This window comes from Motacilla alba, chromosome 2, assembly GCF_015832195.1.
Source record: "Motacilla alba alba isolate MOTALB_02 chromosome 2, Motacilla_alba_V1.0_pri, whole genome shotgun sequence".
NCBI lineage: Eukaryota > Metazoa > Chordata > Aves > Passeriformes > Motacillidae > Motacilla > Motacilla alba.
Window position 1 is genome coordinate 28,526,454 of NC_052017.1, and position 16,549 is coordinate 28,543,002.

The following is a 16,549-nucleotide window of genomic DNA, read 5'->3' on the forward strand; positions in this document are numbered from 1 at the left end:
TTGAAATGTGGCACAGATGATCTTAACGAGGGACCAAGAAAAAAATGCTACAGAGCAGAAAACTATCGTTGATGTGGAAATAAGTTCTTATGAGTAAATGTTTGTTTTACGTCTGTACTCATAAGTCAGTATTCCAACACTGGTAAATTATACTAAGAAACAAGTGAAGTAACAGCAACTCTTTGTATGATGAAAAGAAAAGTAAGTAGTGTGATAATATATCACATTAAGAGGGACTTCTGTGGAACACATGATACAGTGTAAATCAGTTCTTTAATAAAGAGATATTTTATATTTTATCCAAACCAATTAGATTCTATACCATAAGAAATACCAGAATTGCATCAAAGATCAGAGAAGCAGTCCATTTGGTACAGAATACTGTCTCCAAAAGTTTTGGAACAGCTGCATCTACCATGTTTAGATACTCTGGAGGAGTAAATAAGCTATTTGACCACAATAAAGCTCATTTCTACCTTCATTAGTTAACGGTTGAATTACACCCTGCAGCCCAAGATTCTGTGTATCTTCCAAAGCTGGTTATATTTCTAACATACCACATGCCCACATAGAAAAGAAAACAAGCTATTAATTTAAAACATCACACATGTATAAAACCTCCCTTTTTCTCTCTTTTCCACCATGAAAGTTGCCCTAGATTTTTTGTCCTTCCTACCTGTAAATTAATACATGCCAGCCAAGGTGGCACAGCCACGCAGCTCATTAAGTTGCAATGCAGAAGTCAGGCTGAAAAGATTAACTCTTAGATACAATGCCTTAGCTACAACAAAGGTAAAAGATAAACACATCAAGACAGACATCTATTTCCTCCTCCCTCTTCCTCACTCCTAGCCTCTCAGTTTAAGAGTCTGAGTTGCAGCTACTATGAGAGTTGGTGAAAATATTAAAACAAGAATTCCAACAACATGTCAATGGCTCTCATTTCTACTTGCTCCTCATTAGTACTACTGTCAAATAACAGCCAGTGTTTGACCAAATACAGCTCATGGAATATGCTGGCGGATGCCAAACCAGAGCAGTTGGATGGAAACACTTTAAAGAGGTGGACCATCATCACAGATTTATTTTTACATATCGTGCCTGCTGAACCGTCACATAACTGAACATACAAGCAATGTTTTCTGCTACCTCCAGCTGGTTAGGAGGCTCCAGGTCCAATCTGACAGAAAATGATTTGGCTTTAGTAATACACACAATCATCACATTACGCAGGCATGAAGTAATCAGCCTAAAGAAAGCTAACTAGTATAGGATGTGGCAGCACAGATTCTCAAAAGAAACACACCAGCTCTTCAAACCAGTCAAATATATTCCCTGTCACCAAGGTTTTTATTGACCTCTACCCAAGAAATAATTTTCTTAAGATATAAAAATTTCCTCATATATCACCACTTTTTTCTTAAATAAACAAATAACACATAAAACCTCAAAAAAAAGAATCAACAACAAAAAATTCACTCCCTCCCCCTTCCACATTCACCTAATCATCCATATGAAATATATACAGGAAAAGGAATAGAAAATGCATGCTGAGGAATGTACACTGTTCCACCTCCTGTGGTCACTTTTGCAGTGATGATAGCTTCAAATTATTTTCTTGGAGAAGAAAAGAGATCCCCATGAGTATATCATAGAATGAATTCAAATACAATAGCAGGGAGGAAAATACATTTAAATGGTCAGAAAAATAACACAATTTTCATAAGGAACCAAATCTGGTAACACACAACTTCAAAGCACTGATGGAGCCAATGCTGTTTTTGCTTGACCGCAGACACAGAAAACAACATATTAAGACTGCAGCTTTAGCAAAAGCAGGAGTCTTTCTTTCTTACACAACTATAACATCATTTTGCTTCCTCCTTCCCTGAGCCCTAGCATTAAGAAATTTTCTTGCTCCACAGCAAGTTGCATAACTTACCTGGTCGGCCTAAGCTGGCAAAGCCAGTTAGCAGGGCAGTGAGGAGGGTAAGAGCCACAAGGCAGGACTGCTCCTTCTACTCAGACTGCCATCTTCAGCTGCTTTTTTCATGCCCACCTGAGCTAATCTAATGGCAAAGTGGGAAAGGCTTGCTCCTTGTTTCCACTGTTCTTCTCCCTCCTCTAACTGACCCCCTAGTTTTCTCTCATTTCTTTTTTATTTCCCATTAAGTTTCCCCCCAGAAGGTGTTCTTCCAATGCAGTAATTCTGATAATTGTCAAGTCTTCTTATGAGCCAAACACAATTATTTTCAGTTTAAAGCATCTATTTCTGGCAGTTAGAATACCCTTCAAATAGTATTGCAAGGATATGTTATTTAGAAATCTTTACTGGTCCTAAAGTAGTCTTGAGAAACAGGAACATATGAAATATAGTAGCAGAAAATCCCCCACATATGGAAACCAGTAACATAACTTTTTCACTCATTATTGAACATGCCATTGGTAAAATTAGTCTTGCACTTACCATTGACTTAAGAATTCTGAGAAAGAATTGTTTGTTAGATTCTTAAAACACTTCTTCATCCTTAAGTAATCACGCCCTTGAAGGCTTAATTTACAGAAAAAGTCAACACAAACTCTCTTACATGATGTTGTGCTTTCATTCTTTAACACTGGATTACTAAAGAATTGTTAATTCGGTAACACATAAGGATGAAGATGTAAAGACAACATCTTTGAGCAATTACAGGTTATGATTACTAGAAATATTATATTAAAAAGACCAAAGTCATCTAAATCTAGGTGTATCTTAAAGACAGGATATTCAGATGAGGAAAACAAAATGATTAAATAAATGTTTCAATTTACATCTCTTAAAATTTGTAAGAGAATGTGAAAGTGAAACAGAGCAAAGGAAGTTTAAAATCAAGCAGATTACCTATGTAATTATATTATGAAGGATAATCAACTTGGAATGATGAACAGAAACATTTTTTAGGATAAACTTTAAACCTAACTTCTGGGGAAACCATCTGTTTATGTATTTCTTATGCTTTCTGATACTGCTGTTTCAAAATGATCGCATCAGTATCGAGGTAAAACATTACTGTTTGAAGACTTTTCATCATGAACTGAAAAATTTCCAGAAATCTCTCTGATTTTTATTTCATTTTGACATAAATTCCATTAGACCCATAAGAGCACGCCCACCATGCATATAATACATTGGGAGCAAAAGTGGATAATTTATTTTAAAAGTGGATCATTAATTTTAAAATGGGAGACATTTTGAAGTTCATTAAAAATATTCAGACTACAAAAAGGAAAACATTTTAATTGTGAAGATGGTGAAGCATTGGAACAAATTGTCCACTGAGGTGGTAGGTGCCTCATCCCTGGAAATTTTCAAGATCAGGTTGATCAGGTCTCAGAGCAACCTGATGTAGTTGAAGATGTCTCTGCTAATTGCAGAGGATTGGACTAGAGTATCTTTATACTTCATACCCAACCTATTCTATTATTCTATGATCACAAAAGCTATTAGTATAACGAAATTGTTGACTTGTGATAAAATGTTAAGGGTGGAAATACTGGCATCATTCAGAAACATTATCTATTCTGGTCTGCCCAAGAGCAAATTATTTGAAATACGCCTATTTTTCCAGTATTTTCAAGGAAATATTGTGTGCAAGTAGTCCTGCCTCTTGTAAAAAATGGACTACATAGTCAGTGTCAAAGAAAGGACTAACAAAAGACCAACAAAAAACTGTAATATGAAGGATGAAAGAATAAACATAAGAAAGAAAGTATAGGAAAGTACAGTAGAGAAGAACTCAAGATGACAATAAAGTATTTATTTTAATGACAGAAACATGTAAAGAACAGAGCAAGAACTACTTCATTTTATTTTCTTCTTCATGAAAGAAAAGGAAGCTATAGAATTCCCTATAAACAATAGGAATAATAATCTAATCTTTTTCTTCAACTCATTTCTTAGTAAGAGACACTTTTATATATGAACAAAGAACTCAGCAGGGCGGGTATTGAGGGTGTATATAATGACATAATTCTCGCAGAGTTCACTTAGAATACCCAAATAATTCAAGTCTGAAAGCTATGTCTCAAGGGCAAGGTAAACTGTTCCAAAATTTTTGAATTTGTTACTTCAAGCCTTTCTACTGTATTATTCTACTAAGGAAATTTTACAATTTCCAAATTATATTTAAGTAAACTTCTTAAAATACCTGCTAAATTCTTGCAGACTCTTATCAAAGGAATTCAAGAACCATTTGATTTACACACCAAAGTTTTGACAATGTAACAAGGGGACAGGGGAGAAATGAAACAATTCTCAATTAGTGGCATTTATCTAGCTTTAAATATTGTCCAATAGCTATTGTTTTCCAACCCAGGCAGAAAAAAAAAATAAAACCAAAAAAACCAGTAAAACCTCCCAGACCCACAGCAGCAGTAGGTTTTTTTTTTTCATTTTTCTAATTCCATTTCTTTAAGAAAACAGGAGAAGCGAGACCACTTCCAGCTGGAAAAGACACTATAAATTTTGTATATGTTTAAAGTCAAAGGAACCATTCTGCACTTGTCTGAATCCCAGTTCCTACTGTTTTATTTGATTTTGTTCTGATTTGAAACCCAAGAGTAACTTTTTGATGAGGTTCTACTAATCCAGCCACCTATTCATAACCTTGTTGGTTATGAACAACCATTATTTTCTGGTAATCAACAGTAAGTAGCTTGGTAATGTTGTTCAGACAGGAATACTAACAGTGACTATTCTTATTTCATTGTGATAATATTAAAAGAGATATGAAATGCAAACTGTACTGGAAAGGAAAATAATAAAAAGCAAAAGGCATGAACAGAATAAAATAAATGCTAAGAACACAAAAGTAACCACACGTATCAGACCATGGGTCTATTTATTCCTGTATCCACTCCTTGTCAATGGCTAAAAGTCTGTTTCTGAGGCACAGGATTAATGCAGAGCGAAATACTTTATATTTAAGTCTTCCAGTCTCCAAGAATTTTCATATTTCTCCCATAAAAGGAGAATGAAACAATCGAAATTCAGCAATGCATTACTATTATTCACTTCAAAGCATATGGACACAAGTAAATTATTTTTGCAAGAAGTGGTAAATGCAGTCCTTCATGACCTTTTTTCCAAGGATAACTGGCATCTCAGTAGTGAACTGGAATAATTTTCTTACAAAATAATCATAAAAAGTGAAGAATAATGAGATAAAAAAATAATACTCTGTTCAAATAGCACAATGAAAAGTAAGATAGCAAAATGTAAATGTTTAGTCTTTCTTTTTTGTAAAATGATAAAAAATCTAGAATAACCAGCATAGACATTTAAAAATTAATGTCTTACCTCATATGCATATCCCAAGAAGGAAAAATTACTCCTAAAGGAGCCAAGTTTGCAAACACCTATGAAGACTAAACAGCGGATGATTTCCAAAATTCCTGCTTTGGACCTAGAAAAGGGAATCAATTCAGATTAACATCCAATCTTTTCTTCTTTGCTAAGAGCAGTGAAAAAGAGAAAATATAATTAGTTTGTGATGTCCTCCACTTACATCTAGTCATCTTTGCTAAAGTTAAGTTTTTATGGTATATACCTTACATGGACTTACAACCATGAATTTCCTGCTGGTGAGAATACCCATACTTGCAAAATATATTTGAACTAACATGAATGGAGCTTTATATTTAGTTACTGTCCTTTGATCTCAAAAATTACCACAACAAAATTCTGTGAACTGCTACATAAGTAGTTCAGAATCTTTTTAGTGGTCTACTTCTGTAAATTTTTACTAATGCCTCTTTATTAACTCCCTGTGTTATTCACATTTCTGGCATGTGACAGATTTTTACCTATCCTGAATTAAACTGTTCAGACTTTAAAAGTGAAAGGTATTCCTTTCTGAAAACATAATAAACAGCAGGTGCACAGCAGTACTGGCACCTCAGTCTCAAAGGAAACTTCTACTCCACATTTCTTCGCTGCCTGGGCAAATAACTTCTTTGCAAGAAAGTGTGGATGCTACTTATTCTTCTTCAGGGCCACAGTGTCCATATGGACTACTACATAATGTATCTCACTGGCCTGGTGTATTCAAGATCCAACCTAATTTGAAGCTATACTGGTTAAGTTCAGTCTCAAGTCTACACCATCTTTCACATGACTTAGAGCCCACTCTGAGCTACACTGTGTGCTCTTCGTATACCATCACTGTATCTGGCACCTATGGCGTGCTACACAGGGCTCACACAACCTGACCTTGAACAGCTCAGACAGCTGACAGGTCCCACTCACCTGCCACTGCTCCAAACCCAGGGGACTGGACCCAGTAAATGCAAGCACAGAGGAAGACATGAAGAGCCCATCCCAAAACCTTTCTGCAAGGGACAATAAAGACGTAGTCACTTCTTGCTATGGGAACAATCCTGGATTTAGGTGCTGGCTAGTCATGTGTTATTTTCTAGTCAAAGGACAGCCATGTGTGGGTCTGGGTGATTAGATCTCTTTATCAATACAATTTCTGAGATTTACATATAGTTATATATAATCCATAATGAAAGAATAAAAAAATAAAAAATCCATAATGAAAGAATAATAATAAGAATAAAATATTTTGTATCTTACTTGTTCTCCATAAGTAGTCCAAAAGATGCCAAAGACAGAATGATAAAGCCAATTCTCATAAGAACTGTTCCCTGTGATAACATCTGTTAAAAGGCAGACAAAAACTCATTTAGAGTAATTTTGAAATTGAGTTTTTACAGAACAGTAGCTTCAACTCACTCACTGACTGAAGCTAGTGTCCTCTTTTACAGTAATTTGCTACTTTAAATTTTATAAAATTTTAGAAAAAAAATTTGCTATGGATTGCACTCATACCTGGAGTAACCACCTTCACAGTTGTTTCCTGAATGCTGTATTAATGTTTAATGTCCTATGTGTCCTATGTGTCCTAATCCCTTCTGTCCTATGTGTTTTTTTCCCAAAGTTATTTGATTTCCTTTTGACTTTACTTAAGAGTGAAGAAACTAACGTCTAGATAAAAATCCCAGCAGCCCTGTTCTTTAAATTTCATATTGTGTTACCAGGTCTTTACAATAGCCATCTCTGAATCCCAGTGGATACAAACATCAAGGTCCTGGTGAGAATAACAACTCACATGACATGATTATGTTTAAGATGAAACAAAAATAATGTTTTCCCTTCATGACAACTTGACACTTGGTTCCCAAGTCAGCAAAACTTTTTAGCTCATATCATTAACTTCAATCACACTGGAATAAAACATTAACAACTGCATGAGTATTTAGATGAATCACAGCATGAGGACTTCTGTCCTTAAAATTTACATCAAAATGACATAAAAAATTCAGAAAACCAGAAATTATTTTGATTGTAAAGTTTGAATTTTTAAAAATTTATTAAATATTTATTTTGTATTCTATACAGCTGCCTTTGAAAATCAAATATTTAATCGGTTTCCTTTTTTCCCTCCCCGATTTTGTTTCAAATATTAGTTTTGAAAAGCTTTTGTGGGGTTTTTTTGGTGGGTTTTTTTGGGGGTTTTTTGTTTGTTTGTTTGTTTTGTTGTTGTTGTTGGTTTTTTGTTTTGGTTTTTTATTAAAATGAAACAAAACAAAACATAAGTAGTGGATCTGATTGAGTTATACAAATCCTTTCTTGTTCGCAGCAAAAGAGTTTATGAACAGCATCTTGCTCTTCATTTGCAGGCATTGGAAAAATAAAACTCCACAAATATCTGCCCTGATTTCCATAAATCCCATTCAGTGACATGCTCAACTTCTTTCGGTCGTGGCCCCAACCCCTCAAAGAGATCTAAGGTAAGTATCTGTGAGCATGGGAGGCCACAGGAGGATACTCTCAAGTTTTACAGCGGTGTGAACTTAGAGTGCCCATGTTTGCAAAACACATCAAGCCACACACTTGGTCTGGGTGGGTTTCTGTTGTTTTACTGAAGCATCACAAACACCTACTTAGGTATCCTCAACAGTTATTGAGCAAAGAAAACTCAATCCCAGCAATGAGCAAGCTAAACAGCAGCCTCACCAGTTTACAAGCCAGAACACAGTTCTCACAAATGACACCTGTCAAGCCACTCTGTTGCACAGATTTGTACCAGGTGAGAATCAAACTTATTACTGCATTTCCACATTACCAATCTGTTCCATTCCTCCTTATGATAAACTTTTCATCACTAGCAATAGGAGAAATTTGTTTTGAAGTGACAAAATGTTTGGACAGAGCTTTTTTGTAAAAATCAGGCATGGACTCTATTTCAATTTAATTAAATGAGGAGTACTTTAACTGCTCATCTAGCCATTCTGAGTTCAACTTCCACTTCAGCTTCCTGTACAATCTGGGTCATACAAAAATTCAAGAAGTGAGCAAAGAAAAATATGATTTGGCACGGCATAAGGGAACTCACCCATAAATTTCTTAGAAATGCTTTGATAGGCTTTTCAATGATTGTTACTTGTCTAATAAAGGAGTTTTCCAGGGAACAAAGACTGAAATTCAAGACTTTTCTCCTTAAAGACTGTCCTCACTTTTAAGTTGAAAAATTACCCCTTTTTTAAAATCTACTTATTCTCGCCAGGCGGGTTTGATTTTTCTTTGTTTCCACTGTGATGTACCAGGTCCGGCAGACTGCCTGAAAAATGCTCTCACAGTGGTAGAGCCTGAGAGAGGCAAGGTTTTGTATCTTCTTAGGCAGGAAAGAGAACTAAACATCAAATCCGGATTTCCATCAAGTCATGGAGTACCTACATTACAATATATGGCCAAAATCCCACTTGGTGTAAAATGAACAAAACTGCAATGGTTTTCATACGAGTGCTAATACCTGTCTTCAGGAAGGGTTCAACAGTACATGCTATGAATGAGTGAGGGAATCCCTAGTTTCCAGTTTTAAAGAGCTGCATGATTTCAAACTTTCTTGCCTTTCTAGTGATCCCAAGTTGGCTAGCTTGCCCTAGGCATCTGGGTTTACTTGTGACTCCAGCTGCAGAAAACTGACAGCAGCAGATAAGATAATGCTGATTCATTCTACCAGCCTTTAAGTTTACTGAAGTGCCCTAAAACCTGTTATTAACCTAAGCTTTTGCTGAAACTTGTGGAGAGAGCACACTGGGAATGTGGGAATAAGCTAAGCACTTTGGGAATTCCATTTCTTGCCATTAGCTAGACTGCAAGACTAAAGACTACTGCATTAAGTCTACATTGGTACTGCATTAAGAGTTGGATTTGAGTGGATGATGGAAACACTTCCCAAAACCAGACAATTTTGGGTCATATTTTAGTGGTAGTTTTACCCATAACTTCTATCAAGGACTTTGTTCTTAGCTGAAACATATTTTAATTTACATTACTAGAACAGAAAAAAAAGAATTAAAATTATCCCCCACATTTATCTAACACAGAATAATAAAGCACAGACTAAGAAATTGACAGGAAATTAATAAATTTCAGATCAGTTTTAAACATGGAGTTCCAGAAAAAAATTGGGAATAGAAATACATTTTAATATCTGTTCGTAAATCAGAAGAACTGAAGCAGCCTTATAACTTTTTAAAAAATCAAACTCAAATGTAAACAAGCCTTTATCTTTAAATGGTTAAAATGCTATATGAAGTTCTTTGGCATAATAGCTACCTGAGCCAGGTGTGATCATATTTTACAGATTTGTTTTTTCAGGCCAATTTCCATTTCTCTTCAGACACACTCCTACTTGAACTGTACTGTTTCGAACACTAGCTATTTGTAAAACTCCTTATGGTGAGTATGCACTCTGGCCCAGAATGTGAAGGACTGGAGGACTCTAAAGCACAAGCTGCAGATCCTGGTTAGTTTCAAACTGGCTATCATCTGATTGACGCAAAAGCACGGCACTGTAATGCCTGAGCACAGTGTGGCAGCTTTCCTCTTCCCAAAACATCAGCTTTCAGAGTGGTGAAGGGTGAGGCAGAAAGCCTTACTGGAAATTATGAAGGTAGAAGGTGCAAGTTACCCTTCACTGGAGGTACATGTACCACATTCACATACAACAAAAAAAATGTCCTCATTCGTACTGCTAGTCAAGGGTTACCAAGAAATTTTCAGTGAAATACACCATGATGCCATTGGAAATAACATCTTTTAGAAAACCAGCCTAGAGAGTAATTTTTACCACTGTTAGTTTGCTTCCCTAACTTTCTCTTACAGCTCCAGTGTTATAGTATTATAGTAATATGCTGCCTTGATTCTTTTATTTGCTTTCAAACATGTATCACCCTATGAAGTGGATGTTGGCAGCTGAGGCATCCATTTTCTAGGCATTACTCTACCAAAATCAACAAAATAGTCAGCGGGTTATATCACTAAACTAACATCATATATTAAATCTATGCACTACAAGCAGCAGTGCAAAAAAGAATGTGCCTTTTACACCTTCATTAGTGTTAGCATCCCTGTTCCACCTAAACATAGTATGCATGGATGTATATATAAAATAAATGAGTACTTATATACTGGAGTATTTGTATAAACAGAGAAGCATGTGGGACCACAGCAGGTTCCCCAATTACAAGTCAGTCACAACTTTGCAATGTGGTTATTGGCTGCAATCAAGCAGAAAAAAATATTTCTGTTGGATTTTCATTTCATTTAAAGCTTTAAAAATATCTTTGAGCCTTAAAAAATGGGGGGGGGAGAAGGGGATTATAGAATTTAGTAAGAAGTTTACATGGCTTTGTAATCAACAGAATGCCATAGCATTATTATTTTATGGGGGTTTTTTTAGTAATGAGGAAAAATAATTCATTTAAACAAAGGAAATGTTATTCCAAATATGTATTTAGATAAGCATTGAAATATTCAAAATTGACCTTTTTATACTGCAAAGAACCAGGTTTTTTATTCCTTTGGAAGAATAACATGGATGTTATTCTTTCTCATGTTTCTCATTCTGATTTGTCCACTGGTTCAAAAGAACTTCTAGGAATGACGTTAGCACATTTCATAAGTTAACAGTTGTTCTGCTCTCATACATCAGATGATCAGATACATTCAAATTAGGAATGCTAATATGATGCTATGAATTTTCTATTGTTAGGTGTCTTTAGCAGTATGAATTGATTTTAACTTAGAATTCCTAGGAAAAAAAAAGTTAATTCTCAGCAATATTACATACACTGTAATGTTGTAATCATTGTGCTTGGTGATGTCCTACTGAATGGACACATTAATTGTGTTCTTAACCTTCAAGAGATCTTACTAATTTCCATCTAATTGAAACTGCTCACATATTCATATAATTATAAGCACAGTAAATGTTATAGTATCTAACAAAAAAAAAGACACTGCAAAATGTGTTTAAGGTGCACTTCACTTTGATTTATATGATACCTGAAGTTCTGGAGCTATGAGACTTTTGCTTTGAATGTACTGCAGTTTTGCACTCCTAGCACTCTCTCTGGGACTGATCCAAATCCCATTTCTTCAAGGAGCTTTGGATCAGATCTAGATGTGCAGAGCTCAGAAAGCAATTTTTATTCACTGGATGTAGTGCAGATCACTGTACAGAAAACAAACACTGTATGCTCTCTCCTGTGGAAAATATATATTTGTTCTTTCCTGTTTTACTCTTTTCATAAGTTAAATGTAGGTCATTCAGACAGAAGGTATATGGTTGCTCTTTATGGATAGAGAAATTTAACACTTCTACAGGGCGTGAGACCAAACACTGAGCAACTGTAATCACTTGAGAAATGTAATAGCTGTGTGCTGTGTCTTATGGCTGTTATGAAATGGAACTTATACCTAAAGATGAGGAAAACAGTTAGTTTTCTCCATTTATGGAGCTATGCCACAGTTATGACATAATTCATAGCCAGACAGAACGTTCCAGTTGTATCCATAGACATTTCATAACTCAGTGTAGTGGAAAATTGATATTGAAGAAAGGTTTTTTGCCAAGTAAAGTTATTCATACACAAGCTTCCTTCTCATGACAGCTTCTCCACTGTACTGCAGAGCGATGCTGGAACTCTGCCTTGGGACCAGCAATTTCTACACCCACACTGAAGGTTTATGTCCTGAGATGAGGTGCTTCCAGGCCCCTGTGCTCTGCTTATCCTTACTACCTTATTACCCTGCAGTTTTGTGCAGATAATTTTTAGTTGCTTTTCTACAATAAGCTCATAAATGGAGGATCTTCAGGATGTTTCCTCCATGACTGAAAGAATTTAGTGATTATCTGGGGCTTGGGTGCATTTTTCAACTTTCTTTATTACTTATTCTTAAACAGCTGCAGTTACCAGCAGATAAAATAATGTGGACCATCCATTTTTCTTTCCAGGACCAGAAAAAGGCCAAAAGAAAAAAGAATAAAATAGAAAAAAAAATCAGACTCCTTAATTCTGGCTACTAAAAGCAACAGTATAGAGTTAAAAAAACTCAAAAAACAAACAATTCAACTGCAAAATGAAACAAATGGAAAAACCTCAAACACAGAGTTTGATTCCTATGCAAATGTAGGAATCTAGAAGTATTCTGGAAAATCTTGCAGAGGTTTTTCTCAATACAGGAACATTGGCAATCATGTATACTGTTTGACTTGTGTATTTTGGAGGTATTTATTCATACCTTTGGCTTAATTTCCTTATAATAGACTCATGCCTTATAATAGACTAAGCCTCAGATGATTTAGTAATCTCTTAATTCCCTGCAATTGCAGTGTGACCCTTTGCAGAAGTAAATATAGTACATAGAATAACTCCATACTACTCTAAAGAATATGTCTGAGGTAGCTTTTATATTATACCAGGAATGCTACGTCCTGCAGTGTCCAATGAGGTGGGCAGGGGACAGTGACCACTGCTGGCCAAGGGTTGGAGATTGCCAGGTGAGCATTCCAGGACAAGGCTGAAGAACCCAAGGAGCCCTTTGGGTGTTTACAGCCTGCCTGCAACAACGTGGGTGACACAAACACAGCAAGAACACTGCTCTTTAACTAAGGGGGTCTTAGAAAGGGTTTAAGAAGAAGACCAAAGGGCATTTCATCAAACAGAGTTTTGGGGTGTTTCTGTACATCTTGAGATGTCTTTGACTTATTTGTGGGAATATTATATCCATTAAATCCTGCTTCATAACTATGAAATTTTAGCTTTAGTACATGAGAGAGAGTTATAAAGACAAGAAGAAAAAAAAAGGAGCTTGGAGGGATGTGAAATGTTGGAAGCAGTTAACGTCTCATTTCTTTTAGGTGGACATGGCCTTGTAGTTCACCTTCACAGGCTGCCAGGTATCCAGAGAGAAACCAGTCACCATGGAGATCCCACCAGGCAAGTCTGTGGTGATAAATACATGCCTCTCCTTGCTGTGCTTCTATCAATGCTTTTGTATGTTGGAGATTGGAAGAAAAATTTGCCCTGACTTTGTGCTCCTACAACTCTGAACTCATGCTGACACCAACCTACCCATCTGCAAGCACAGCAAGACCACTGCAATCTTCCTTCTAAAGCCTGGGTGTTCAATGGTACGACCAATCTTAATACCTTAAAACTCCATAGTTTCAAGCCTCATGAGGTACTAAAAACTGAAGCAGGCACATATGTCTTCCGGGTAAATAATTTATTTTACGTAAATAACTGATACGGTTATTAAAAACTGTTTACTAAACAATATCAAATGTATATTTAATAGCATGGAACTATGTATTTTGCCATTTAGGCTAATTCTTTTACAGAAACTAGTTATTATTTTAGTAGTTCAAATAAGATATGAGTTGGCTGTAGAGCTGCTGCCCAATCCTTTAATATTCAAAAATGTTATGCGTCTTTGCTGTTAGCAGGAGATATTATTTCATAAAGGAAGGAATTACTTACAGTCATAGAAGCAAGAAGTTCGGTGTACAAGTCCACTATTACAGCAAAATGTACAAATGCATAGCAATTAAGATAAGCTGGTACATGTGGATTGAAGGGAACTTCTTTTCCAGTGATCTGTATAAAGCAAAACAGTTACTTGCTTTCAAGAGTGACCTGCTCTGGCCTCTTGCTCCTTAATATTCTTTACACTTACAAACACAAAAGGGGTGACAGCTAATTGAGGAAAGAAAATCTACTGTCAAACTTATGTACTACCTAGTTTGAGACAGTTTAACTTTGTGTGTTTGTGCATGCCCACAGCTGAAAAAAAAAAGGAGAAATTACTGTACTCCATAGAAAAAATTTTGAAAATCTCTTCAGGAAATGAATAATGAAAAAATAACTTAAAAAACACACTTTTTCTGTCAAATAAAAAGAAAAAAACCCCCACAGTTAAAACATTCATTTCCTTCCGTTTCTTTTCCCAATTCATCTTCCCCCATGCTTTATGACTGCTAATTTGCTAATTTAAAATAGCATGTGTAGAGTTTTTAACATTGATCCAGTAGCATTAAGAGGCCCAAGTAAATTACACACAACTGAAAGCCTGTGCATGTTCTATTTACCACTGGGATTTCCTCAGGAAGGCCAAGTCTAGGTTTGCCTGGTCCCCAGCCTGGCCCTTTGAATATGACAGAAAGCTTATTGCAGAATCCAGGCGTGGCCCAAAACGTGTTCCAAATATGAGCCAAGGGACGTAACTGAAAAAAAAGTAAGCAATTTTTCATTATTTGCAAAATAAAGATTAATAAAACATTGTATTTTATTAATATTTAGTTTTCAAATAAATGATTTTTCAAACTCTTTTAAGAGAATAAATTAGAAATAGATGACAACTGTTCAGAAAACCTGGCTGAAATAGTCAAAACCAATATGAAGCCCTTGGTTAATTTGGTGAGGATTACAATGATTCTGTTCAGAGGAAAATCTGTTTTTCCATCTGTATCTCCTGTAATCACTCCTGAGTATTTAGTGGCATATTGAATAGCTATATTTATGCAGTATGATTTGGTTACTGAGACCTTGAAATGACACACTCTCAGTAATTAAATTACTTAGTATCTGACTGAAATGGATATAATTGCACATCCTCCCACTTTCCAGCCCTGACAGTAAAATTTCTCTATCTTTGAGATTCCTCCTCAGATGAAGAATCATGAAAAGCAAATATGGACTCCACTGCTTCTCATGTTTTTGCAGAGAATTTTTACCTAGCTTAAGTGAAACCTGAACCAATAAATCTAAGATGCACCATACTAATTAGTTTTTTTTTATTATATGCTTTTGTCTGCGCTTCACAATTTATTATTGCACTGCAAAACACCTCATTCCAACATTCAGTCCAACACCTTATATATCACTTTTCTAGTTATTTGTTAATTTTTCTGTTATATATTTTCATGATTACTACAAGCTCTGCATATACTCAGTGCAGTCAGTAGAAATGGCTGTCTTATAATGAAGTACTGAAGAAATTGTAGATAATGTAATTGACTGGTCAGCAATGCAAGGATGACCTCAACTGTGTGTCCTCAAGAGAGGAGTTTATTTGGAATATGACTGAATGTTGAAGATATCAGAATCAATGATGAAAACTATAGCACCTGGAGCATGATGGGATCAAATGAATTTACTGGATGTGTTAAGCCATATACAACTTTCGCATCTTCGGCCTCAAATGTTCCTGATTAAAGAAGAAAAAAAAGAATAACAAACAAATTCACAAGTATACATATTTTTTCCACATTGATTTAACATGACAGAAAACACCTTCTTTTACTTACCAAATATCCTGTCCCAGATAATGAGCGTGCCACCATAATTTTTGTCAATGCAGTAAGGATTTCTACCTATAAAAAAAATCAATTATGAGACAAGTAATAGGATAAATAAGAATACTAGGAACGGAATTACGAAGGAAAAATCATCATTTGAATCACTTAATAATCTAAAAATAACTTTAAAAGATAGCTAACCCACCACTCCTCATACTTCTATGTATATTTCTTTTTTCCTTAATAGCCTTATTTCTCTCTTTCTCTTCAGATTCAAACATACAAATCTAACGTGTCACGCCCAAAATTTCTGTGAAATTCCGAGACTAAAACCAGGTCAAAATATATTTATAAAAGACAAACTAAAAAGCAAACAAAAATGATTCCATCAGTTTATACCTAAGAACATATATGCTAAATACATATATGTGTAATTATCTCATTAATATCTGTCAGGTGTCTCTAGCCTCTATGTCATATGTCTGATCCTGCACTATTAATTTCAGTGTGAGGAAAACTGATCCTTGTATGTTTTCTAGGGAATGTATTTGTATATAAGCAGTCCTCTCAAAGTTATGAGTGAAGAAGCATTGGTTACACATCCCTAAGTTTGTGGAGATATTCTGGAGCAGCTGTACAGCCCCTGATCAGCCCCATAATGATTTAGCTTAACTCCAATCAGGATGAGAGCATAGCTCAGATTTACAGCTGTACAAATAAGAACAGAGTGTCTCCCTGAGGACTACCGGTATTTGTGCAAATTTTAAGGACTAGACACTTAGAGCACCACCACCGTGGATACAGGGATTGTGAGGATACAATAAACATCCTCTGCACATGTAACTTCATTTGAGTCT

The 16,549-nt window shown here is 35.5% G+C and overlaps 1 protein-coding gene across 2 annotated transcripts in view; it reads right to left on the bottom strand.

The window, feature by feature from the left end:
• The window catches only part of AGMO (alkylglycerol monooxygenase), a 186,906-nt gene that overhangs the window by 72,892 nt on the left and 97,465 nt on the right, over nucleotides 1-16,549 (bottom strand). The window contains exons 7-13 of one of the 2 annotated variants that reach the window (XM_038124932.1): nucleotides 15,702-15,767; nucleotides 15,522-15,601; nucleotides 14,484-14,618; nucleotides 13,876-13,992; nucleotides 6,617-6,699; nucleotides 5,339-5,444; nucleotides 4,172-4,999 (exon numbers count right to left, since the gene is read on the bottom strand). In XM_038124932.1, the coding sequence (XP_037980860.1) occupies nucleotides 4,937-4,999; nucleotides 5,339-5,444; nucleotides 6,617-6,699; nucleotides 13,876-13,992; nucleotides 14,484-14,618; nucleotides 15,522-15,601; nucleotides 15,702-15,767 (650 nt within the window). In that variant the 3' untranslated portion in view covers nucleotides 4,172-4,936. Of the gene's footprint in view, nucleotides 1-4,171; nucleotides 5,000-5,338; nucleotides 5,445-6,616; nucleotides 6,700-13,875; nucleotides 13,993-14,483; nucleotides 14,619-15,521; nucleotides 15,602-15,701; nucleotides 15,768-16,549 lie in introns of those variants that run through there. The other variant, XM_038124924.1, reaches the window with a different exon arrangement.